The sequence below is a fragment of the Suncus etruscus genome, chromosome 2, assembly GCF_024139225.1.
Source record: "Suncus etruscus isolate mSunEtr1 chromosome 2, mSunEtr1.pri.cur, whole genome shotgun sequence".
Taxonomy (NCBI): domain Eukaryota; kingdom Metazoa; phylum Chordata; class Mammalia; order Eulipotyphla; family Soricidae; genus Suncus; species Suncus etruscus.
The window spans coordinates 112,137,694-112,162,891 of NC_064849.1; the positions used below are offsets into that span (position 1 = coordinate 112,137,694).

A 25,198-nucleotide genomic window follows, 5' to 3' on the forward strand; every position below is an offset into this window, starting at 1 on the left:
CTCACCACTGAATGGTATGCCTGCACCCACAAGTTCCTTGCATGCTGAGAAATGGCAAACGTTTGTCTGAGAGAGCTGGGATTTTCATAACACAAGTTTTGTGGAGAATGCTTTCATGTTGTCATAGGCAGCACTGATAAGCTACTCCGGGCCTTTTAACATCTTGTTTAGTACATTCAGCTTATGTGTGATGTCAACAAGAAAAGCTAAGTCCATGAGCCATTTGTGATCACTCAACTCAGAAACAGCATTCCCATCCTTCTCCATGAAGGCTTTCATTTCTCTCAACTCAAAAAATCTTTTCAGGACATTTCCCCTGCTGAGCCAACGTACCTCAGTGAAATAGAGCACATCTACATATTCTGACTCCATTTCCTCTAAAAAAGCACGGAACCTCCTGTGCTTTAAGCCCCTGGATCTGATTTGGTTGATGCATTTCACTACAACAGACATCACATTGTCACACGGCAGGCATTTACTGCAAAGGGCCTGCTGATGGATAATGCAGTGAAGAGCAATGGCCTTCTCTACACCCTCCTCTTCAAGTTTTTTTTTTCTTTGAACAAGTGCCACCAGTCCATTTTTCCTCCCTGTCATCGATGGCGCTCCATCGGTTATTATTCCAACACACCTCTTCCATGGCAAACCTGCATTCTCAATGGCATCACACAGATGCCGAAATATCTGATTTGCGGTGGTCTGGCCATGCATTGGAATTATTGTGAGCAACTCCTCTGTCCATTCAAAATTGCACTCAACACCACGGACATAAATTGTGAGTTGCGCAGTGTTTGTTATATCTGTGCCCTTGTCAAGAGCAACTGAGTATGCATCAAAACATTTGGCTTTCTCACACAGTTGATGATAAATGTCACTTGACATGTCAGAAATGCGCTCTGCCACATGTTGGCAGAAAGGCTGATTTTGCTAAACTGACCTTTCTTTTCCAGACAGATAATACTTGCAGCCTGTAACATGCATTTTTAAACAAACTCTCCTTCTGTGAATGGTTTCCCTGCCTTAGCAATCATCTCACTAACTATGTAACTAGCTTCTACTGATGCAACATTCTCTTTGGTTGCTTTCTTGAAGAAATCTTGTTGCCTCTTTAGACATGCTTTAAGACTGGCAACCCGCTTGGCTCTCTCATTTCCTTGATATTTTGCATATTCCTCAGCATGTTTAGTTGAATAATGGTGTTTCAAGTTGTATTCCTTGTGCACTGCAACATTCTCTGAGCAAATAAGACATGCGGGGATGCCCCTGTGCTCAACAAGGAAATACTGCTTCTCCCACTTTTCCTGAAATTGTCTGTGCTCGCCATCAATCTTTCTCTTCACTGCAGGCTTTGATGAAGTCATGATGAAGTATAACAAAATCTAATTCTGTAATAAACTTCTCTCCCTTCTCTCCCTTAGGCCTCCAATAATGCAAGGGACAGCGGGTAGGAGCAGTGGAAATGACGTCTGCGCTAGGCACAAAGTATTCACGATTATTCTCTTACTGAATATTTGCAATAAAAAATCACATTAGTAAGACAAAATCGCATTAAACATTTGCATACCCCGAACGGAACTGCTCGGTTTATGCAAATGTTTAATGCGATTTTTTTTCTCACTAATTTGATTTTTATTGTGATTATTTGGTAAGTGAATAATCGCGAATATTGCCATATTTGAAGGCCGGCCGCAGGCCACAAAATGTTGTATGGAGGGCCGCAAACGGCCCGCGCACCGTGAGTTTGAGACCCCGGCCCTCACCCCTGCCTGTCTCTGGTGCAGGCATTCTACTTCTTTCTCTTATGGTCATTGTCTTGGTAGTTGTCAATCTAGTTAGTGCTTTAACTTTGCTCACCACTCTTTGGGGCAAGCTTTAGATCATGGGCTGCCCTACCCTCAACTCTATTATCTTTGTATATTACCATACTGTCTTTTATTTTTCTTATATCCCTTAGATGAGTGAGACTTTTCTATCTCACTCCCTCTGACTCATTTTACTTAGCTTAATAGTCTTCATGTCCATCCATGTATAGGCAAATTTCATTACTTTATTTTTCCTAACAGTTGCATAGTATTCTATTCTGTAGATTCCATTATGTAGTATTAGAAACTTCATTTATTTATTTTTTGGTTTTTGGGTCACACCCGGCAGTGCTCAGGGGTTATTCCTGGCTTTATGCTCAGAAATCGCTCCTGGCGGGCTCCGGAGACCACATGGGATGCCAGGATTTGAACCATCATTCTTTTGCATGCAAGGCAAACACCCTACCTCCATGCTATCTCTCCGGCCCCTAAAACCTGTATTTTAATGAGTGCCATCTTACCTATATTTTTTCTTTTTTTTTTTTTTTTGGTTTTTGGGTCACACCTGGCAGTGCTCAGGGGTTATTCCTGGCTCCAGGCTCAGAAATTGCTCCTGGCAGGCACAGGGGACCATATGGGGCGCCGGGATTCGAACCGATGACCTCCTGCATGAAAGGCAAACGCCTTACCTCCATGCTATCTCTCCGGCCCCTTATATTTTTTCTTAATAAATTGTGTTTTGACGTTGTTTCCTAAAATCCCCTGGCTAAACAAGATCACTTAGATTTTTGTGTATTTTTACTAAGGTTTCAGTTTTATTGCTTACATTGAGTTCAATGATTCATTTTGAGTTGATTTTGTGGAATTTGGAAGGTGATCATGTCAATTTTTTAAAAATCTACATGTGGATATTGTTCCAGTTTTTACATACTGAAAAAAGGAAAGTATTTGTTGTATTGTATTGTGTTTGTGCTTTTTTAAGATCAATTGGTTGTGCATATTTGACTAGCCTGTTTATGGACTGACTATTCATTCTGTCCATTGATCTAATTGTCTGTTCTTTTACCAATTACACATCAATTTGATTACTGTAACCGTGTACTAAATCTTTAAGTCAGAAAGAGCCATCCCTTTGACTTTTTTATTCTCTTTCTCAATTAAGTTGATTTTTTTGAGTTTTTGACTTTTTATATGACTTTTTTAGAATTGGCTTGCTGGTGACCATGAAATAACTTGTTGAAATTCTGATTTTGGTTTATTGGAACTTAAGATGAAGTTTGGGAGCCTGGGCATTTTAGTAGCATCAACTTTTTGTTTTGGGGCTATACCCAAAGGTGTTCTACACTCAGGAATTGCTCCTGGGGTGCCAGAGATTGAACCTGGGTATAGCATTTGATAGCTCTGCTATCACTCTAGCCCCACATCAACTTTTCTTATTTTGTATATAATTTATTACATTTTTTTTGTAATTTCTTTCATCAAAGTTTCTAGTTTTTCTAATTTATAACAGATACTGTATACTGAGAAGTTCAAGATGTTCTCTCAAAAAAAATATTAATGGTAAAAAGAGAATGCAAGCATTTCCAGAGAGCTTGTACAGCACCCTCAGATGAATCCTGAGCACTCTTGGACCCTGAGCACTACTATAAAGTCTGAACTGAGGAGGCCCTCAGCCCCTGAGCTCCTCTCTGAGTGATGTTCATTTAGTACAAAGCTAAAAGAAATTATTTGGGGGGAAAGAGATAGTATAGGGGTTAAGGCACTTGCCCTGCATCTTGCCAGCCCCTGCCTCATCCCCTGTATCACATGTATTCCTTGAGTACTACTAGGGGTCCCTCCTGCACACAAAGCCAGGTATAACTGTGGGCCACTTAGACTCCCTTTTTCCCTCAAGAAAAAGAAGAGAAATAATTTGTGCTGAGAAACAGTTTCTGAATATCACTGATTCGAGAGTACTAATACTGCTTTCCCTTTAAAGTATATTAACCTTACAATGAGAATAGGAAAACTATATCTTTTATAGCAGTTTGAAACTACAGCTTCAAATTTTATTGACATGCCTGTAGGTTTCCTTCCCCTAGAACCTGAGTAGTGTGATTGCTAAATAGAGGCAAGGCTCAATAAACTAGTAGTTTCTGTTTACTCACTCAAAACCCAGCAACCATGTTGTGAGAAAGTCCAAGCTGCCTTATGGAAAACTGTGCAGAAAAAGCCACAGGCAGTTCTATTAGTTAGCTGTGTGAATAAGTCTCTGGGCACGGACTCTAACTCAGCTTGAACTATCTCAACAGATACCATAAGTAACAGAGATAGACATTTTTGTCAGACTGTGACCAAACTATAAGTAGCTCTATACGTAGAAAAAAATGGCTATTATTTTGCTAGTTGAGTATTGGGGTGATTTAACTATATTATCATTGCAAATATTTCACTATGCCTCTCTCCCTCCCTCTTTTTATTACTTCCTTCCTTCCCTCCCTATTCCTTCCTTCCTTCCCATAAAACTACCCTCCATCCCTCAGGAATCCTGGCTATGCCAAGGGGACCATATGGGATGCCAGGGATGGGACCCAGGTCAGGCCTGTTGAAGGCAAGAACTGTACCCACTATACTATTACTCTGACCCCTCACAATGATTTTATAAGCATTAACTTTAAGGAATCAAAAAATAGGGGCCTGAGGGATAAAGTAAAAAGGCAAAGATCCCATATATGCTTTATTTAAATGTAATGGAAATGGAAGTAATGTGCTTTAATTTACAAGTGAATTATTTGATTTGAATGCAGATTTATCATAATTTCTAGCCTTAACTTACAGTATTTACTATGATCTTAAACGTTTAACAGATCAAATTAATAATTTTCTCACAGAGCTTCTTTTTCCCCATTCTTCTGAGTCAGGTGGAGCTTTTAGGAGGACTAATAACAATTGTGCTTCTGGATACAGCTCAGATTAAACCAATCCTTTGAGAGTCATCCAACAGACTAAGGAAAGATTTGTGCAAGAGGGATAAAGATAATTATGTTCACATACCAGACTTGGAATGGAATTGACAAGTAATAAGAAAGAGAATGTGGGCAAGGTATAAGAGGGCGGTAATAGAGAAACTGGAGGGCATGATGGAAAATGTAAAAAAGTAAATGAGAAAGAAATAGACCCAGGTTTATAGTAACAGCATATCAAAATAAACAGTGCAAATAAAGAGGACTAAGAAGGAAAGATGTCGCTATGGCAGTAATATAAAAAGCCAGACTAGAAAAAACTCACAATTAAAGGCAAGTCATTGATAATATTGGCGAGAAAAGAATTTCTCCACTGATTGGAATGACTTGAGAATTGAGTTTGTCTTTTTTTTTGGCATATCCTATAAAACCTGGGAACAAGTTTGCCAATTTGTGTGGGGGGGGCTGGCGGGGAGGTGGTTCACACCCAGCAGTGCTCAGGGGTTGCTCCTGGCTCTGTGCTCAGAAGCCACTCCAGGCAGGCTCGGGGGACCATATGGGATGCCGGGATTCGCACCACTGTCTGTTCTGTGTCAGCTGTGTTCAAGTCAAATGCCCTAACTCTGTGCTATCTCTCTGGCCCAAGTTTGCCGATTTTTTTTTTTAAGTTTGCCGATTTTAACCTAAGAATTAAGCATAACAAATAGTGATGAATATAGATTAATGGAAACACTATTTCACTGAACAACCATGGCAGATTTTCTGCCAGTTTTTTTTGGAAAAAAGTGATGTGTGACCATTTGTGAAGCTTTTTTTTTTTGGTTTTTGGGCCACACCCTGTGACGCTCAGGGGTTACTCCTGGCTATGCGCTCAGAAGTTGCTCCTGGCTTCTTGGGGGACCATATGGGACGCCGGGGGATCGAACCGCGGTCCGTCCTAGGCTAGCGAAGGCAAGGCAGGCACCTTACCTCCAGCGCCACCGCCCGGCCCCCTGTGAAGCTTTTTTAAAAAAATTGTGCCAGTATTATTTTAGATAACTGGATCTGATGATTATATGTAGTGAAATATGGAGTGAGGTTTTTTTTTTTAAATAACCTTTGTTGACAAAGTCTTGGTAATCAAGAGACAAAACAGTAAAAGAAAAATAACTTTTGAACAAAGGGTGCTACAAACTAAATCATAAAAAATGACATTGGAGGTAATAAGTACAACGTATAGCAAATAAACTAATATAAGATATACAAAATACTGTTAGAAAACAGGACAAAAATCACAGAAATAGAGGGATGGGGAGAGAACAGAAAATATAAAACACAGTAAATGGTAATACCAATAACCATTTTAAATGAAAATGATAGAAATATATCAGCTGGAAAAGGACTATATAAGTGGATAGAAAAACAAACCAGAACCCAACTATAACATACATGGAGAAACCTAATTTGTTTAGAGCATTGTTTAAAGGAAAGTGATCACTCTAGACGCAATGGTCCTCAAACTATGGCCCGTGGGTCACATATTGTATTTATTCCCATTTTGTTTCTTCACTTCTAAATAAGATATATGCAGTGTGCATAGAAATTTGTTCATAATTTTTGTTTTTACTATAATCTGGCCCTCCAACAATCTGAAGGACAGTGAACTGGCCCCCTGTTTAAAAAGTTTGAGGACCCCTGCTAGAGGAAGTGGGGGTGCTAAAATGTGGAAAAAACAGTAAATCACAGCTGTCTAATCTAAAGTGCCTGTCTTAGAGGCTGGCCAGGTATGGGGAGAGAAATATTTCAGTTTTTGGGTCACACCTGGTGGCACTCAAGGGTTACTTTTGGCTTTGTGCTCAGAAATCACTCCTGATAGGCACTGGGGACTATATGGAATGCTGGGATTCGATCCACAGTCTGTTTGAATCAGCTGTGTGCAAGGCAAACGCCCTACCACTGTGCTATCTCTTTGGCCCCAATAAATATATTTTTTAAAGCAATTGTACTTAGCCCTTTGAAGCCAGGTCTCCATCATAGATAAAAGCACAGAATGGTCAAGACATTCCAGTGCTAACACTGGATTAATCTCAGATAAAGCAGACTCATTAAAAATTATGTATCACAAATAAGGTGTACTAGGGCATGATATCTTGTCAAATTATTAAATATGCCATTAGTCATTTTGAATGTGGGGGCAGGAAGATGACTTGGTGGCTAAAGTTCTTGCCTTGCAATCTTGAGGCCATGAATCTGATCTCCAGTAACCACCCACCCCCCTGCACATGGTGATCCTGGTAATGCTCTTGTCTTTGATCCTCTGAGTGGCAAAGCTTTCTAGCTGCACTGCAATACAACTAAAGGGTGCAAAACTATGGGAGGAGAAGAAGTGGGTAGAAATGAAATGTATTGGAAACTTAGCAGGGAGTATGACCAAGCAGGCCTGATGACCAAGACTATATGAGCATCACCCCTGGTGTGTGAACCTTAGCAGAGCACCAGAACAAAATGTGTGAGCACTACATCCATGCATGTGTGTTCTCCCCAGTTACCCCAGTATTATCAACAGAAAGGAAAGAGGGAAGAGAAAAAAAAATCTTTCATGTCTGTGTGCCAAATGAGAAATTAAAAATAAATAAGAGGAGAAATAACCTGATGGAAGAAACCATTACTTTAATGAGAAACTTCAACACTGTTTTTGAAGTAAATGACCAAGTCATTTATCACTGACAAATGACAGACAAGACATAAGGATATATGGTTGAACAGCTTCATCAATCAGCTGTATATGACTGACATAAATAGAACACTTCATTTACATTTGCCACAGACTCTTATGGAATACTTACTAAGTAAAACTATATTTTAAATTTATAAAGTATACCTTAATAAATGTAAAGAATAGACATCAAACAATGTACAATTGTAAAAATATCCTATATACTGCATTTTCAATTCTAGGTGAGTAGGTCTGAAGCAGGGTTGCCACACAAATTAATAAACCAAGATAGTCATGAGGGAAAAAAGCATGGAATCAGGTGGCTTCTAGCCTCGCAGTCTCTGGGCCCACCAAACCCAAACTTCTCTTTATTGACCAGCTGAGATCCAAGGGGAAGAAGAGGGGGAGGGCCCAGTGAGAGACAAGAATCTATCAAGCTAATCTAGTCTAGGTGGACTTTTACATGTTAAAGGTAATTGGTGAAAAGGAAAAGGAAGCTGGGGAATGCCTTTGTTTTGGGTAAAAACAGTGTACCAACACACAGTCAATTACAATTAAAATAGAGGTCAAAAGGAAATTACTCTTGTCTTTTGGGAACATATCTGGTGGTGTTTAGGGATTATTCCTGACTTTGCATTCATTAATTACTTCTGTTAATGGTGGACTATATGGGATGCTAGGGATTGAGCCCAGGTCAACCATATGTGATTCTAGTATCCTATGTAGATCCAGAGTACCTCTTTTTAAAAATTGTGAGCTGCAAGAGGGAATTTTATAGTATTAAATGCATATCTTTGAAAAGGTGGCCTAGGGGCCAGAGCGATAGCACAGCGGTAGGCCATTTACGTTGCACGCCACCAACCCCAGATGGACCCCAGTTTAATTCCTGGCCTCCCATGTGGTCTCCTAAGCCTGCCAGGAGTAACCCCTGAGAGCTGCCGGGTGTGACCCAAAAACTAAAAAAGAAAAGAAAGGAAAAGGTGGCCTAGACTCACGATAGTACACTGCAGGGGAGAAAAAAAAATCCATGGCAAGCAGAAGAAAATTAATAAAAGTATTATATTAGAAAATGATACAAAATATCAATAAATCTCAAGTATTTAATCAGGAAAATAGAGCTAAGAAACAGATTATCAGTATCCAAAATGAAATACAGATAACAACTAGTGGCCTGGGTGTTTTAAGGATAAATAAATACGAGGAACTGTGCTGACAAATGTAGGAACTTAAGATGAAATGGCTTTTGTCTTGCATGCTGCTAGCCTAGATTTGCTCCCTGGCGCTACATACGGTATTCCAAGCCCAAGCAATAGTGATTACTGAACACAGCTAGGTGTGAGGAGAGAGGCAGGAAGGGAGAGAGGGATTTAATGTTACTAAGATGCCACTTCTCCTGGCATTAAATGGAGGAAAATTGCTCTATTTTTAGAATTTTAGAACTATAACTCATTTGTAGTTCCAAAATTAGAATTCTGGCATGTTAATTCATGGTTATCCACAAGCCAATTCTAAAATTCGTATGGAAAAAAATAAACAAACAAAATAGTCAGCATAACAGAGAAAGAGTGAAAAAGCCAGAGGAATGGCACTTCTTGACTTCAGGCTTTAGTACTCAGCTAATGTCATCAAATTAGTATGGAACTGGTAAAAGACAAAGAGATCAATGGACAGACTAAGTAGTTCAAAAATGGAAAGATAAGTATTTGTAAAAGTCTGTTAAAGAACCAATATCCATGATATGCAAAGAGTTCTTAAAATTCAATAAGGTGAACAAACAACCTAGATAAAAAGTGAGCAAAAGAGCTGAATGTACATATCATACAAGAAAACATAACAAAGTATATGAAGAGTGCTCATCATCATATTTCATTAGGGAATTAAATGAAAACAATGTGATATAATTCACATGTATTAAGGTAGGTAAAATTTAAAAAAGTAAACCCCCACCCCCACCCACCCAAACCCTGAAAACCTAACAAGAATGAAAGCAAGTTTCATTCTTATGTTGCTGTTGAGAGTGCAAAATGGTAGTCACCGTGGAAGACAGTTTGGCTGCTTCTTAGAAAGCCAAACATAGTCAGCATACACTCTAGCAATTAATTGCTTTCTAGATATTTGTCCAAATGAGTTACAGGCCTGTGTCCTCACAGAAACCATCAAATGAATATAGCAATACAATGAAATGTTAAGGGACAAATAGATAAACAAATATATGCTTTTAAAAGTTTTTAAGCATTGCATAGGGGTGTGTGTGGGGGGGGGGCGGTTGTCTCTGCTGCCTGGACTTCCAGTTATACTCATCCTAACTATATGGGTCTAAGGATTCTGTGCTCTGCTATTATGATGCAGTACTGCTTTGGTCCAGCAACGCAGAGAGGCCTTTAGGGCAATGCTTATTGGGACCCAGGTGGTTCTGCAATGTCAGGTATTGAACTCAAGACCTTGTACATGCAAGGTTTAAATCCAAATCTTTGAGACACTTTACCTAGCCATGCACAGATCACAGTGTAATAATGTAATAACTCACATTAATTTAGTATTATCTTCATTAGAAAAATAATGTATTTTTGGGGAAAGAGGTTGGGACTACACCTAGCGGCAATAGGAGTTACTCCTGGCTCTGCGCTCAGAAATCACTCCTAGAAGGCTCGAAGGACTATTTGGGATTCCAGGGATTGAACCCAGGTCCATCCTGGGTTGGCAGTGTACAAGGCAAATGCCCTACCATTGTGCTGTCACTCCAGCCCCTGTAGTTCCTGTAGCTTGATTTTTAAAAATGTCGGGGAAATGTAGCCACGTTTTTGTTTCCCTTGTTACTTCCTGGCATTTTTCTTTCAAAAATTTTATTTTCTGAGGTAACATAATTTATACTAGTTACCATTTTGTTTTGGACATACAAATTTACTATACTACCACCATCAAAGTTCAAAAAAATATCCTTCACCTCTGATCCTTTCTGGTCTATGATATCTTCCAAAGCATGAATTTTAACTGCTTGTGCAAATAATTTTTTTTTTTTTGTTTTTGTTTTTTGTTTTGTTTTTTGGGTCACACCCGGCAGCACTCAGGGGTTACTCCTGGCTCCATGCTCAGAAATCGCTCCTGGCAGGCTCGGGGGACCATATGGGATGCCGGGATTCCAACCATCCTCCTTCTGCGTCTAAGGCAAACACCTTACCGCTATGCTATCTCTCCGGCCCCTTGTGCAAATAATTTAAAGTAAGTTTTATGTAAATGTATTTTGGATGCAGGAGTAGCTTATTTACAATGATAAATTTATAATAACAAGTAAGTACAAATGATTTATTGAAAGAAAAACAAATAGGGAAATGAGTACATATTTAAGACTATTAAGTCAACAAATTCTTTCATATTAATTTTTAAATTGTTACGAGATTTTATACACATATGTATTATATGTAAAGCTATTGAAAATTAGGTGAGAGCTGGAGTGATACATCCTTGCACTTGGCTAACCCCAGGTACAACTCGGTATCCCATAAGTTCCCCCAAGTACCACTAGGAGTGATTTTTGAGTGCAGAGCCAGAGTATCACTAGTGTGACCCAAAAACCAAAAAAGAGTTGATTAAACTTTTTATAAATTGTTTTGCATAAATATTTGGTATGTTATTATGATACTACACTTAAATTATAATAGGTTTTGGAAATTTGAGTCACAATGATATCATAATAATTTCAAAAGTGGTCTAATATGATGGGTTAACTTTATGTCTTCTTTTGGGGGGACCACATGTTGGGGTGGTCAGGATTTACTTTTACCTCTGCTCTTAGGGATCTCTCCTGTAGATTTAGGGGATGATTTAGGGTGCAGGGATTGAACCCAGGTTGTCCATGTACAAGATAAGCATACTATTGCTCTTGCCTTAGGGTAAGATTTTTGAAAACTGGGGCTGTAGAGATTGCATGGAGGTAAGGCGTTTGTCTTGCATGCAGAAGGTCAGTGGTTTGAATCCTAGCATTCCATATGTTCCCCTGAGCCTGCCAGAAATGACTTCTGAGCATAGAGCCAGGAGTAACCCCTGAGTGCTGCTGGTTGTGACCCAAAAACCAAAAAAAAAAAAAAAAAAAAAAAAAAATTTTTTTTTTGAAAACTGAAATGTTAAATTGTCAAAGCCAGTTATTGCTGTAACATTAGTAAAACTAGTGTATACATAAAATAAGTTAAAAATCTGTTCACTTTAATTTATTTTAGGTAAGATTGGGATGATGCTAGTATAAAAGAACTGGATTTTATATATAATTTATGACTTAGTATTTTTATATGTAGATTTCAGCTCTGTGGATTGGATATAGTACTAAGCCAATAATATTTGTTAGTATGATTGTGCATAGCATTACTATTTATATTTAATTTTGAAGACTTTTTTTTTTTTTGGTTTTTGGGTCACACCCGGCAGCACTCGGGTTACTCCTGGCTCTAAGCTCAGAGATTGCCCCTGGCAGGCACAGGGGACCATATGGGATGCCAGGATTAGAACCACTGTCCCTCTGCATGCAAGGCAAATGCCTTAACTCCATGCTATCTCTCCGGCCCCGACATTTTTGTTGACATATAATTCTTCAACCTTTTTGTCTATTAAGAATATGTTGAGATTTTTCTTTCTGCTGTCATCATGTAGGTATCAATCAATATTCTAGAAAAATTACATAGTCTTGTATTTCTTTTTTCATGGTTGTGATAACCATATGGTCTACACTTATAAAAACAGCATAGAATTTGTCACTGGTGGCTTTTCTTTTTCTCCTTTTGTTTGTTTGGGACCATATCCAGCAGTGTTCACTCTTGGCTATGAGTTCAGGAACTGATTGGTGGAGTGTGAGGGAACATATTGGATCAGTAACAACCTATAAGAAAAGCATCTTAGGGGGCCAGAGCGGTGGCACAAGTGGTAAGTCTGCCTTGCCCGCACTAGCCTAGGACAGACCAAGGTTCAATCCCTCAATGTCCCATATGGCCCCCAAAGCCAGGAGCGATTTCTGAGCTCATAGCCAGGAGTAACCCCTCAGCATCACTAGGTGTGGCCCAAAACCAAAAAAAACAACAACAACAAAACAAAACAAAAGCACCTTAGCCCCTGTAACATGGCTCTGGCTTCTGGAGGCCTTTCTGTGACAGAGCGAATGCCCATAGACTGAGAGAAGGTATAGATTGTGATGAACTGTCACCTGAGAGTTTGCCTGAAACTTAGGAAACATAGCAACTTGGGAGAAAACAGATAGTTTTTGTATCCTCTTCTTTCTTTCTAAAACTTTTAATTTTATAAGACAGATACTGTGAAAATAATTTGTTGATCTGAGATTTGTCTTTCTTTTTTTTTTATTACATGGATCATTTTCCTTTTTTGTTGTTGTTGTTGTTTGTTTCTAGCTACATCTGGCTATGCTCAGGGCTAACTCATGATGGTTCTGTTTTCAGGGATCATTCTTGGAAGGACATGGGACCATGTGGGGTGCCTGGGATCAAATCCAGGTGGTCAGTGTGAAAGGCAAATGTCCTATCCATTGTACTCAGGCTCTAGCTCCGTGCATGGATCATGTTTTAACCTTAAGTCTTGCATTGCAGGTTGTTGAGCACTTCCACATGGAAGATGACACCAGAGCAAACTCGAGAAAAGCAACTCATAATAGTTGATGAAAAATTGGTAAGATTTTATGTTCTAAAAGGAATAGAGTATTCTATGATTTTGCATAAGGCTTTTTTAAGGAGGTGATTATGAATTTCTAGATTGTACATAAGTTTTAAGAAATATCACAGTAAGGTAGGGGCCGGAGCCGTGGCACTAGAGGTAAGGCAACTCCCTTGCAAGTGCTAGCCTAGGACGGACCATGGTTCGTTCCCCTGATGTCCCATATAGTTCCCCCAAGCCAGGAGCGATTTCCGAGCACATAGCCAGGAGTAACCCCTGAGCGTAAAACGGGTGTGACCCAAAACAAAACAAAACAAAACAAATATCACAGTAAGGTAACTGTTGTTAAGTTTTCTCTAATATATTATACAATGGATTTATCCTCATCAGATAGGAATAAATGTGAATGTAATTCAGTCATATCATGCAATTACAGAAGGCAGACTTGGGAACCAGAGAAATAGTGCAGACATAGGGCACTTGCTTTGGATGCAGCTCACTGGGTTACTATCTCTGACACCCCGTAAGGTTCCTGTTAGAAGTGATCTTTGAGCACAGAGCCAAGAGTAAGCCCTGAACAGCGCAAGGTATAACTCAAAAACCAAAGGAAAAAAACAAGTTCAGATTCCAAGTCTTTTTTACTGTATGTATTTACTTTGTCATTTTAGAGTTGACAGACAAGACATTAGGGACAGAAAGTTTATCATAGATTGGTTGTCAGGCTAAGGTGCTTTTCTTTCTTTTTTCTTTTTTTTTTTTCTTTTTTTTCTTTTTCTTTTTTTTTGGGGGGGGGGTAGGGAGGAGCATACCCAAAGCCATAGAGAAATGAGGAAAATTTGGGTGGTGACATAAATTACTGGTTTTTAATCTTTTTACACCTATAGGCTAGCACACGTTTACCTGAAGGTCAGCAGTTGAAAACCACTGATGTAAATAGTCTCTCTCACTCTCTATTTTTTTTTTTAATTGGTTTTGGGACTACACCTGAAAATATTTAGGGATTATTCTTGACTGCACTCAGGAGTCATTCCTGGCAGTGCTTGGGGGACCATATGGGACGTCAGAGATTGAACCCCAGTGGGCTGTGTGCAAAGTAGATCCAGCCCCTAAGTGCTTAATATCATGATTTATGGTGATGGTTCTATTTCACAATCCATACTTGTTTTATTTGTTTTTTTTTTTTTTTTTTTTTTTTTTGTGGTTTTTGGGTCACACCCGGCAGTGCTCAGACGTTATTCCTGGCTCCAGGCTCAGAAATTGCTCCTGGCAGGCACAGGGGACCATATGGGGCGCCGGGATTCAAACCGATGACCTTCTGCATGAAAGGCAAACGCCTTACCTCCATGCTATCTCTCCAGCCCCGATACTTGTTTTATTTGTAAAACAAAACCCCACAGCACTCTATAATTAAAAGGATGAACTTTACTACTTATAAATTATTTCTCGATTGTTTATAAAGGGCTATGATATCTTAATTCTGTGTGGATAGTACTTTATAACAAATATTCATTGGTTTACAGTGTACCATATAATAACATAAAGATCATGCCATTTTCTTCATGACAGCTCTGTATATTTGAAAACAGCTGTCTGGTCCCAAATCTGTGATTCTTTTTTTTTTTTTTTTTTTTTTTTGGTTTTTGGGTCACACCTGGCTCTATGCTCAGGAATCGCTCCTGGTAGGCTCAGGGGACCATATGGGATGCCAGGATTCGAACTACCATCCTTCTGCATGAAAGGCAAACGCCTTACCTCCATGCTATCTCTCCGGCCCCAAAATCCGTGATTCTTTTTTTTTGTTTTTGTTTTTTTGTTTCTGTTTTTTTTTTGGGGGGGGGGGCCACACCCGTTGGTGCTCAGGGATTACTCCTGGCTGTCGGCTCAGAAATAGCTCCTGGCAGGCACGGGGGACCATATGGGACACCGGGATTCGAACCAACCACCTTTGGTCCTGGATTGGCTGCTTGCAAGGCAAACACCGCTGTGCTATCTCTCCGGGCCCAAAATCTGTGATTCTTAAAGAGTGGGCTGGGCAGAGGGGACTCAGACTGAATGCTTTTGAAAATATTGCCAGGATTTCTCATGCTACTCCAGATGTGCAGTCATGTGTAGTGGGGATTATGATCTCTGTTCCTTTAAATCCTAGCACTCTAGTAAGGCTGTTTGAAATTTGCTTTCTTTATACTGATATGGATCTTATGTTGTGTTCTGCACATTAATTGCATATTAATTGCATCTTCTTATCTTGTTTTTTTCTCCTTTTTCCTAAGGCATAGAATGTAGAGGGAAGGAAGTTTGGTATTTTTTATGTAAAGACTATTCTTTCATTTTAGAACTGTATATAATACTGACATTGTTAGAGACACTTCAGAGAATTAAATATCCAGATTACTATTAACAGTGAATTTTGTATGAGAGCATGTGTTAAATTTCTTGCCACTTTAAGATGTTTTGTTGTGTCTGAATTAATAACCTTTTCATTTACTCTGAGAACTATTAAGATATTGAATATGCAAAGAATAGGCGCAGCATTTTAATAAATACTGTCAATTTTTGTAGAAGCATAATGTTTATTTTAGAAAAAACTTTGTGGACTACACTGTTGTTAATTCCAATTATGTGATGATACTTCATACAGATAATGAGGAAACTTAAAAATGATTGCCTGCCTGGCCTTGATTTTGCTGCAGGAATTTGGTGGTATTGAGACAGGGTGAAGAATGTCTTTGCCTTTGTGCTCTATTTAGAGTGACTTTTTTTCTCCTTTATGCTACCCCTCTCCATTCTCCCTTTAGTATATTTGATGAATACCCAAGTCCAATGTGTATGTTATATTTTTATATTCATATCACTTAGACTGTATAAAAGAAAGAAGTAGATTTTGCAATATCTTTTAAACATTTTTTAATAGATACTCCACCACAAAACTACCAACATATTAAGTACAAGTTTACGGGCATATGTGTTTTAATCATTTTTATTATTTAAAAAATTCAAGTTTGCTGTACTTTAAATTAGAGTTATACAGCCTTCTACAAATCTCATTCATTATTTGCTACTATAGTGAAGCATTTAAAACAAAAACATCATAATAAATAGTAAGAATTATTAATAAAAATATGTGCAATAAATCGTAATAGTTCGGACATTTATATTTCTTCTGTAAAATTATGTTGACTGCCATTTTTCCTTCATCATTTATTTATTCAATATGCAAAGCACTTATATTTACTAGACACTATACTTGCTTCATTGTTTCAGTTCACACTCTCACTAGTTTATTTTTCACTTAAGTGCATAATTATTTGATTTGAAGACTCTTAAGTATCGCCTGTTTTAAATTTTATAAAGGCATTATGGCTAGTTATTCATGCATTCTGCAAAAAAAAAAAAACTTCTGTTAGAACTCTGCAAATCTCAAATCTGGAGTTAATGGGTAAGGATGATCATATTTCTGAGCTTTTTTCCTAAGATATTGCATGCTATTCGAGTCAATAGTTTGGATAGTTAAAGTAGTTTGTGATAATATCTTGATTTAAAATTTAGGTGTGCAGTGTTCTGATTGTTGCTGAATTTATTATTCTTTATTTCTTGATGACATCTTCCAAATAACAGTAACAGCAGTTAGTTTTGTTACTTGCTGACACTTACAATAAGTAATTGCTATTTAAGCAATTGGTATTAAGCAAATGGTATTAGTGGCAGCCAGCCAATTGGATGATAATATTGCTGTTTTAGAATGGCTGCAAACAGCAAGTTATTTAATCGAAGTTTTTGTTAACTATAATAGGTTTACATTTTTTTCATTGCTTGACCTTGTTCTAAGGAATTACTAAAATTGAATGATTTTTGCAAACTTTCAAAAATAAACTTATTGCTACATAGGCAATTTTTAAACGTTTTTTTCTCTTAATGTACGAAATGTTAATAGATGAAAACTTTCTGTAAGTCTGCAAACTTGAATTTAAAAAAAAACAGTCATTAATAGGTGATCTGCACATAAAGATAAATCTAAGTTGGAGGCTTACTTTTGCTTTGACTGTTTGCTTTTTTTTAAAGGGGTCAGTTTTCTTTTGGTGAGATTACTTTCTTTTGGTGTATGGCAGTGCTATCTCTGCTAGATTATTGAAGGAGCAGTGTCTGCGATGGGGTTGTACAGCCTTCTAGAATCTCAAGTGTCTGTTTTGTCTGGACTGTCCACACGAAGCATTCTTGTGCAAAAATTTCAAGGCTTTAGTCTGGAGCACCGGGTCAAAGGATATGTCTCTTTGAAGGGTAGACAGGAGTTTTTTATGTTTTATTCACTAAGTAGTATTTCATTTTACATCAAAGAATTGCAGCCTTGAGAACCTTCCATGGTGGCAGTTTAACATGTTGCTTTTCCACTAAATATGGAATGTTTCTTCCTATTCCTCAGTCTATACATAATAATTTATACTTTTATCTTTAGATAAGTTTATTCAAAGAAAGTAATGACTGATTATATAGATATTAGTTTGCTATGTAGCTTTATGTTTTAAAACAAACTTTATAACAGTTTTCTCTGGTTTTACAAACCCCCAGCTCTTAAAAAATTAATAGTTTTAAAGATTATAGCAAAACTATTGTTTAAAACTCTAAAGAAAAAACTAATGATTTTGAAGCATATGTTTTATATTGAAATGACATGATTTAATTTTTTAAAGTATTTTCATGTGTGTGAGCTTAATTTTGAAAAATATTTAAAAACCCTAGTAATGAAAAAGATCTTTTTTCTTTAAATATATCAAAAAGTATAGAGCTTTTTTCTTAAAAATATCCTAACTAAAATGTTATTTTCACACACTATCAAACTATGTAAGACCTGTTCTTTCTAAATTCTTAATAGAGAAAATATTAATAATAGTTTTTAGATGTAAGCAAGAACCTCTAAAATTAACAGAATGATCTTGCTATATTAAAATTGTTAAAGTAACAAAAGGTTTTTCCTCTACAATATTCAGCCATCTCTATTATCTGTGATTCTTCAGCAATTAAAGCAGATTTATTTTGCTCTTTGTTCCTACTTGGAATACTTGAACAATGCTAGAGAATTGAACTGGCTGGAATGTTTTATCTTTGAAAAGCTTTAAAGTTCTATGTACCAATTAGCAAAGTACAGTAAAGGTTTAAACTGTTAATAGCCACAACATCTTTAATGCATAGATCTGTAGTATGCCAGCACTCTGTAACAGTTCTCCATTGTATGTCTCTTTTAAGGAAAGTAACTGTGTCAGTTTTTTTCTTGCTTTACTACCTGCTGTGTATGGAAATTGTGTATAGTACTTGACACTTGCTTTCAAGAATTTAAAATTCTTGCATATTATTATGTAGGAAGTTTGGCTCTCGTTAAAGTAGAATCAATGATATTTGCTTAATTTTTCTCTTAATATTTTTGGTTATATTTTGGAGATATGTATGTGAAAATACTATTTTTTTTCTTGAATGAATTCAGTGTATATATCTATAAATTACCTCCTAAGGAAAATATGATGATTATAAGCTAATCATCAAAGTTTATATTGGTGTATATAGATAAGATGATGCTTTATTTTATATTACATTTGAATGCAGGTTTTTTTTCCCTTTGGTATTAGGAAAGTTGGTTTTTTGTTTTTGTTTTTAAGGGTTAGGACTTATTAAATTGACCATTGTGCCAAATAATTTCAAAAGTTAAGAATTCATCCAGATTCACCCACTCTAAACTTATTTTTTTCTTTTTTTTTTTGTGGGTGTGACCCAAAAACAAAAACAAAAACAAAAAAAAAAGAAGAAACATGTGAATGGGCTTTTTTCTTTTTTGCTTTAATTTCTGTTTTTGTTTTGTTTTGTTTGTTTATTTTTTGGGGTCACACCCATGAACCACCGTCTGTTTTGGATCGGCTGCATGCAAGGCAACACACTACTGCTGTGCTATCTCCCCTAATTTTTGTTTTTTGTTTAATAATTCTTTTAGCTTTAAGTATATTGCATATTACCGTATTTTCCAGCATATAAGGCAACTTTTTTTGTGTGTGTGGTTTTGGGGTCACACCCAGCAGTGCTCAGGGATTATTCCTGGCTCCAGTCTCAGAAATTGCTCCTGGCAGCACGGGGAACCATATGGGACAAACCGATGACCTCCTGCATGAAAGGCAAACGCCTTACCTCCATGCTACCTCTCCGGCCCCATAAGACAACTTTTGAAACAAAAAAAGTCAACCGAAAATTGGGGGTCGTCTTATACGCAGTGTATATCCCAAAAATGTTTCAATATGCCGCTAAATGAAAATTGTCTAAATATTGCCACAAAATGAATTTTCTAACTCGATCCTGCACCAATCACTGGAAGGTTGCTCGGACCGCCTCTCTAACTCAGCCAATCCAAGCAGGCTTTTTATGCATGCAAATTAAACAATGTTCTGGACCTGAATCTACACTGTAAATAGCCTGCTCAGATTGGCCAGAGTCAGAGAGGAAGTCTATTACAGTATAACCTTTGAACCATTGCTTGTTGTGATTGGCTCACTGTGGTACATACAGTTGCAGCATAGGAACGTTCTGTCTGATACAGCGAATATAGGCCTAAACCTATGTTTTAACTGCAAAATTAGGGGGTCGTCTTATACGCCCAGTCGTCTTATACGCCGGCAAATATGGTAGTTGATGACGATTGTTTTGTTTTGTTTTGATTTTACTTTTCAAATTTTTGTGCTTCCAAAAAGATATGAAAATGATCATGGCTCTCTCGATCTAATACAGTGAGCACAGATAATACCAAAGTCTTTTATTCAAAATGTTTATCTAAATTAAATTCAATAACTAAGGATCTGATTAATATAATGATTTGCAAATATCACAGTGACTACTGAATATATGTTATAATTAAAATCTACCAATTGGAAGCCAAAGCGGTGGCACAAGTGGTAAGGCATCTGCCTTGCCTGAGCCAGCCTAGGACGGACTGTGGTTCAATCCCCCCGGTGTACCATATGGTCCAGGAGCGATTTCTGAGCACATAGCCAGGAGTAACCCCTGAGCATCACCGGGTGTGACCCAAAATCCAACAAAGCAAAACAAAAAAACTACCAGTTGAAAAGAGTTTGGACTAATTTGAGGTTTGTTATCTGTCCATGAGGGAAGATTCTTCTCTAGGTTCTTGAGCTGGGCAAAGCAAACAAATCAGCATCAGATAAATAGGAGAAAAGACCAACTTAAATAGATACACATGGAGAATTGATGTGGCTATAAATTTTTTTTTTTTTTTGGTTTTTGGGGTCACACCCAGCAGCATTCAGGGATTACTCCTGGCTCTACGCTCAGAAATTGCTCCTGACAGGCTCGGAGGACCATATGGGATGCCAGGATTTGAACTACTATCCTTCTGCGTCTAAGGCAAATGCCCTACTGCTATGCTATCTCTTTGGTCCCAGTGGCTGTAAAATTTTTAATGACTGGTGTAAACTGGGATAATCCTGTGCTATGGAATGGGACAGTGTCTTGGAGCATCAAAGAGAGAGGAAGACAATCTATAAGACAAGGATGGGAATAATTTCATCTGACAGAATACTATTTGTAGATCTAGAGATGATCCTCAATCAAGATAATCCGCATTTCTTAAGTAGTGATAACAGTTTGTTTCAAGGCCTACAGGGCCTGAATTGACCTAAGTTCCACATATCAAGTGGTACATAGTAAGTAAAAAAGGTCTATGGTAGGGGGCCGGGCGGTGGCGCTGGAGGTAAGGTGCCTGCCTTGCCTGCGCTAGCCTAGGACGGACCGCGGTTCGATCCCCCGGCATCCCATATGGTCCCCCAAGAAGCCAGGAGCAACTTCTGAGCGCATAGCCAGGAGTAACCCCTGAGCGTCACAGGGTGTGGCCCAAAAACCAAAAAAAAAAAAAAAAAAAAAGGTCTATGGTAGACATCTTAGAAAATGCTTGTGTACTTTTAGGGTGAGGCCAGTCCTTCACATATCAAAGAAAAGTTCTTGCTATATTAATTTTATACTGTATTACATATTTATTTAAATATGATGGGATTATGTCTAAATTGTTTGGAGATTAAAATTCCTGTAACCCCAATAGTTTTTAGCTACAGTGTTCTGTAGTTGCACATGAACTTTCTGAGCACAAGCAGGGGTTTCAAACTCAAATTTACCTGGGGGCCCTAAGAGGCAAAGTCGGGGTGATCCTTGAGTGCAAAGTCAGTAGTCAAAGTCAGCCTTGAATATTGGGGGGTGTGACCCAAACAACTAAAACAAAACAAAACCAAAAAAGATTCTTCAAGGGCAGGGCCACAAAATGTTGTAGGGAGGGCCGTTTGCAGCCCTTGGGCTGCAAGTTTGAGACCCCTGAGAGCCAGGAATAAGCTCTGAGTATTGTCAGATGTAGCGCCCCCTGTCTCCAAAATTACTTTTAAAGCAAATCAGAGATTAATTTGTTGGCATTTTATTTTATTTATATTTCTTTTTGGCATTTATAAGTTTTTATAAATTTTGAGTATGTAGAACTGGAGAAGAAAATAAAGCAGGTAAAGTGTTTTTTCACCTTGCATGCCTCTAATCCTGGATTGATTCCCTGGTACTATATATGGTTCTTTAAATACTGCTAGGAGTGATCCCAGAGTACAGAGCCAGGAGTAAACCTTGAGCAGGTGTGGCTCCACCTCTCTTTTCCAAAAAGTAAATTGTAGACAGAAATTTTTAAAATTAGGATCCTAGGGTCTTTTCCTTCGCATTTTATTTCATTTTTTATTATTTTATTTTTGGTTTTGGTCATTTTTATTTTTGGTTATACCCAGTGGTGCTCAGGGCCTGGTCTGTGCTCAGGGATCACAGACAGGCTCACAGATAGGGATCCTGGAAGACTCAAGGGACGATATAGGATGCTGGGGATCAAATCCAGCTTGGCTGTGTGCAAGGCAAATGCCCTACCCACTGTACTGTTGCTCAGTCCATCCATTTTAGAGTTTACATATGTATAACAACTTATATTAAAAAGTTTTCTTGGATTTGAAATAGTTTTTTTTATTACGGCTCTGTTGGGCACTGAGATAATATGTCTGTCAACATCTAATTCCCCATATTTCATGGCTTTTATCCTACCACCACCCCTTAAAATGGGGAAAGTTTGTTTTTTGGTTTTGGGGTCACACTCGGCAGCACTCAGGGGTTACGTAATCCTGGCTTTATGCTCAGAAATCTCTCCCGGCAGGCTCGGGGGACCATATGGTTGCCAGGATTCAAATCACCATCCTTCTGCATACAAGGCAAATGCCTTACCTCCATGCTATCTCTCCGGCCCCGAAAGTGAAGTTTTTAATGCTGCAAAGGAAGATAAGAAATTGGAGATGCCGTGATTTGAACCATCATCCTTCTGCATGCAAGGCAAAAATGCCCTACCTCCATGCTATCTCTCCAGGCCCGAAAGTAAAGTTTTTAAATACTGCAAAGGAAGATAAGAAATTGGCTCAGCTGCTGTCCACTATGTAGGTGCTGACAAAGTCCTGAATTCATTTAAGCTTTTGTAACTTGCTTCTGGTCTGTGGCTGCCTTCAGTCTCTCTCTCTCTCTCTCTCTCTCTCTCTCTCTCTCTCTCTCTCTCTCTCTCTCTCTCTCTCTCTCTCTCTCTCTCTCTCTCTCTCTCTCTCTCTCCCCCTCCCTCCCTCCCTCCCTCCCTCTCCCTTTCTCCCTCTTTCTCTTTTTTTTTCTCTCTCTATCCTTTCTCTGCTTCTTGGAGTTTACTTTGCCTATTTGAATGACTTTTCTTCTCTGTCTTTGCAATTCTCTCTTGATTATTGCTGACTTTGTAGTTCACATTTATCTCTTTTCTTTTTGTCCGTTGTTTCCTTTCCCTCCACTTCATTGTCTCCTTTTATCCAGTATTCATCTAATATTTGTCTTCATATTTCTTATTCCTGCCTCTACTTAGTTTTAACTATTGGTCAGATTTTGGATATCATCTTCCATTGTTCTTTTCTCCCATTGTTGCTTTTTCCCCATTCTCTCCTTTCCTCCACACCTTTCCTCCTTTTGTCCTTTTTGTTCTTTCTTTCTCTTCTCCCCAAGTGACAAGAGAACTCTATCCTATCTAGAAAGGAGGATGGATGACCCTACTCTTGCCAATGCAAAAATTTAGGGATCAAAGACATCTGAGATCAGGACCCTGAAGCTGGTTTTCAGCTGCTGTCTATGTGCTCTGGTTCTGGAAAGTCTATGTGCTATTTCCCACAGTCAGGACAAATACACATACAGGATGCCATATGTGGGGATACAGGACACCAAGAAGGTTCCTCTGTGCTTCTGGACCTCTCTTCGCTCACCACCACCACCTGGTCTCTGAGTCACATGAGTCCCATCACTGGATCTTCAGAGCTGAGTCAAGGCCCCATACCACTACCAATTCCTTTGCCACCTGGAGCAAGTCTCTTTCCAGCCTGAACTTGCTGAGTGGGCGCTGGGCAGATTTCAAGGCTCTCCAGAACATGCTGACCCTCTGGGGCTGCAGGTCATTCCCCAGTATGTTCAGGCTGGCTAAGCTCTTGCTGTACCGAAGCAAGCGGGATTGGTGCTCGCAGCCTGCAGCAGTGAGCTGGCACTTCTGTAACCCCTGCATGGTCATACTATTTTTCTGTTCTGTTTCATTTCTTCCTTTGGGAATATGCAGGACTTTTGAAGACATTAACTGGAAAAAGAAATGCCAGGATTCGTACCTTATATTATTTGAAAACTTTACCTCAGTGATATGGACCCCTAAAAAGATCATGCATTATTCATAGCATTAGATTTTTAAGTTCTCTTCTTTTAGGTCTGTGACCTGCACACGTTATTTAATCTACGAGTGTCTTTGTAAATGAGACACCTTTATTATTTAACTATTAGGGCTACATTCAGTAGTACTCAGGGTCTACTCCTGATTTACTGTCCAGTGTCTCTACTGGTAGTGCTTGACGTACTATATAGTGTCAGGGATCAAACCTTGGCCTCTGCATGTAGAGCATACATACTGTCAACTATTCAGCTATCTCCTAGCCTGCAACTAATATCTTTGAAGAGTTGTTCTGAAAGTTAATTGAGAATCTGGAGACGTTTGTGATTTATTAATGTTTGGCTTTTTTTGTTGTTAAAATTTGCTTTAGGGCTTTTACTGGCTTTTCGCACAGGAATGAATCCTGGAAGTGCTTGAGGGATCATATATGGTATTGGGGATCCAAACCAGATTCAGCCATATACAAGTGCCTTATCTCTTGTACTATTTCTCTGGCCTACTGGTAGATATTTTAAACTGTATTATACCAATGAAGTATCTGAAGGTCCATTTTATTTGCTCATTAAAAATGCTTACTATTGGGGCGGGAGAGGTGGCGCTGGAGGTAAGGTGTCTGCCTTGCAAGCGCTAGCCAAGGAAGGACTGCGGTTCGATCCCCTGGCGTCCCATATGGTCCCCCAAGCCAGGGGCAATTTCTGAGCGCTTAGCCAGAAGTAACCCCTGAGCATCAAGCAGGTGTGGCCCAAAAAAAAAAAAACAAAAAAGCTTACTGTTTATTATTTTATTTTTATTTTTTTATAATTTTTTATTTTTCATTATGAGAACAAAGATGCAAAGAAAGAGGACAAGGTAAAGTTACAGTGGAAGGACAGTCACCCATAACATAATTCTCAGAAGTCCCCTTGCTGATATCTTAACTTTGAAATTTCAGCCAAAGAACATTAAGATAAATAAGACAGAATCCATGCACAATTACTTTGTCCCTCAAGTCCCCAGATTGTAACACATTATAATATTTCTTAACAGCACACAAGGCAATCTAAAGCCATAAAACTTTTGTAACTTCTTAAACATTACAGGCATAGTATTTTTCTACATATCCGTGTACATGCATATTAGCTTAAGTTAACCTCAAATTTTAAGTGGGTTCTTTTTAAGGATTAGAGTCAAAGGAGCACAGTAAAAATGGTGTTAGAGTGGCAATTGTTGTTTGCATAGGCCCACCAAAATATGAGGGACATGGAAAGGAATAACCTTGGCCTAAATACAAAGAGACCCTACCCCTGAAGTTTCCTGGCACAAGACCAACTCTAGGCTCCAAAGCTTACTGTTTAATGATAAACAT

At 38.4% G+C, this 25,198-nt stretch overlaps 1 protein-coding gene across 1 annotated transcript in view; it reads left to right on the forward strand.

Annotated features, from left to right (window-relative positions):
* The window catches only part of NDUFS4 (NADH:ubiquinone oxidoreductase subunit S4), a 97,061-nt gene that overhangs the window by 32,062 nt on the left and 39,801 nt on the right, over nt 1-25,198 (forward strand). The window contains exon 2 of the mRNA XM_049768144.1: nt 13,025-13,103. Within this exon, the coding sequence (XP_049624101.1) occupies nt 13,025-13,103 (79 nt within the window). The remainder of the gene's footprint in view (nt 1-13,024; nt 13,104-25,198) is intronic.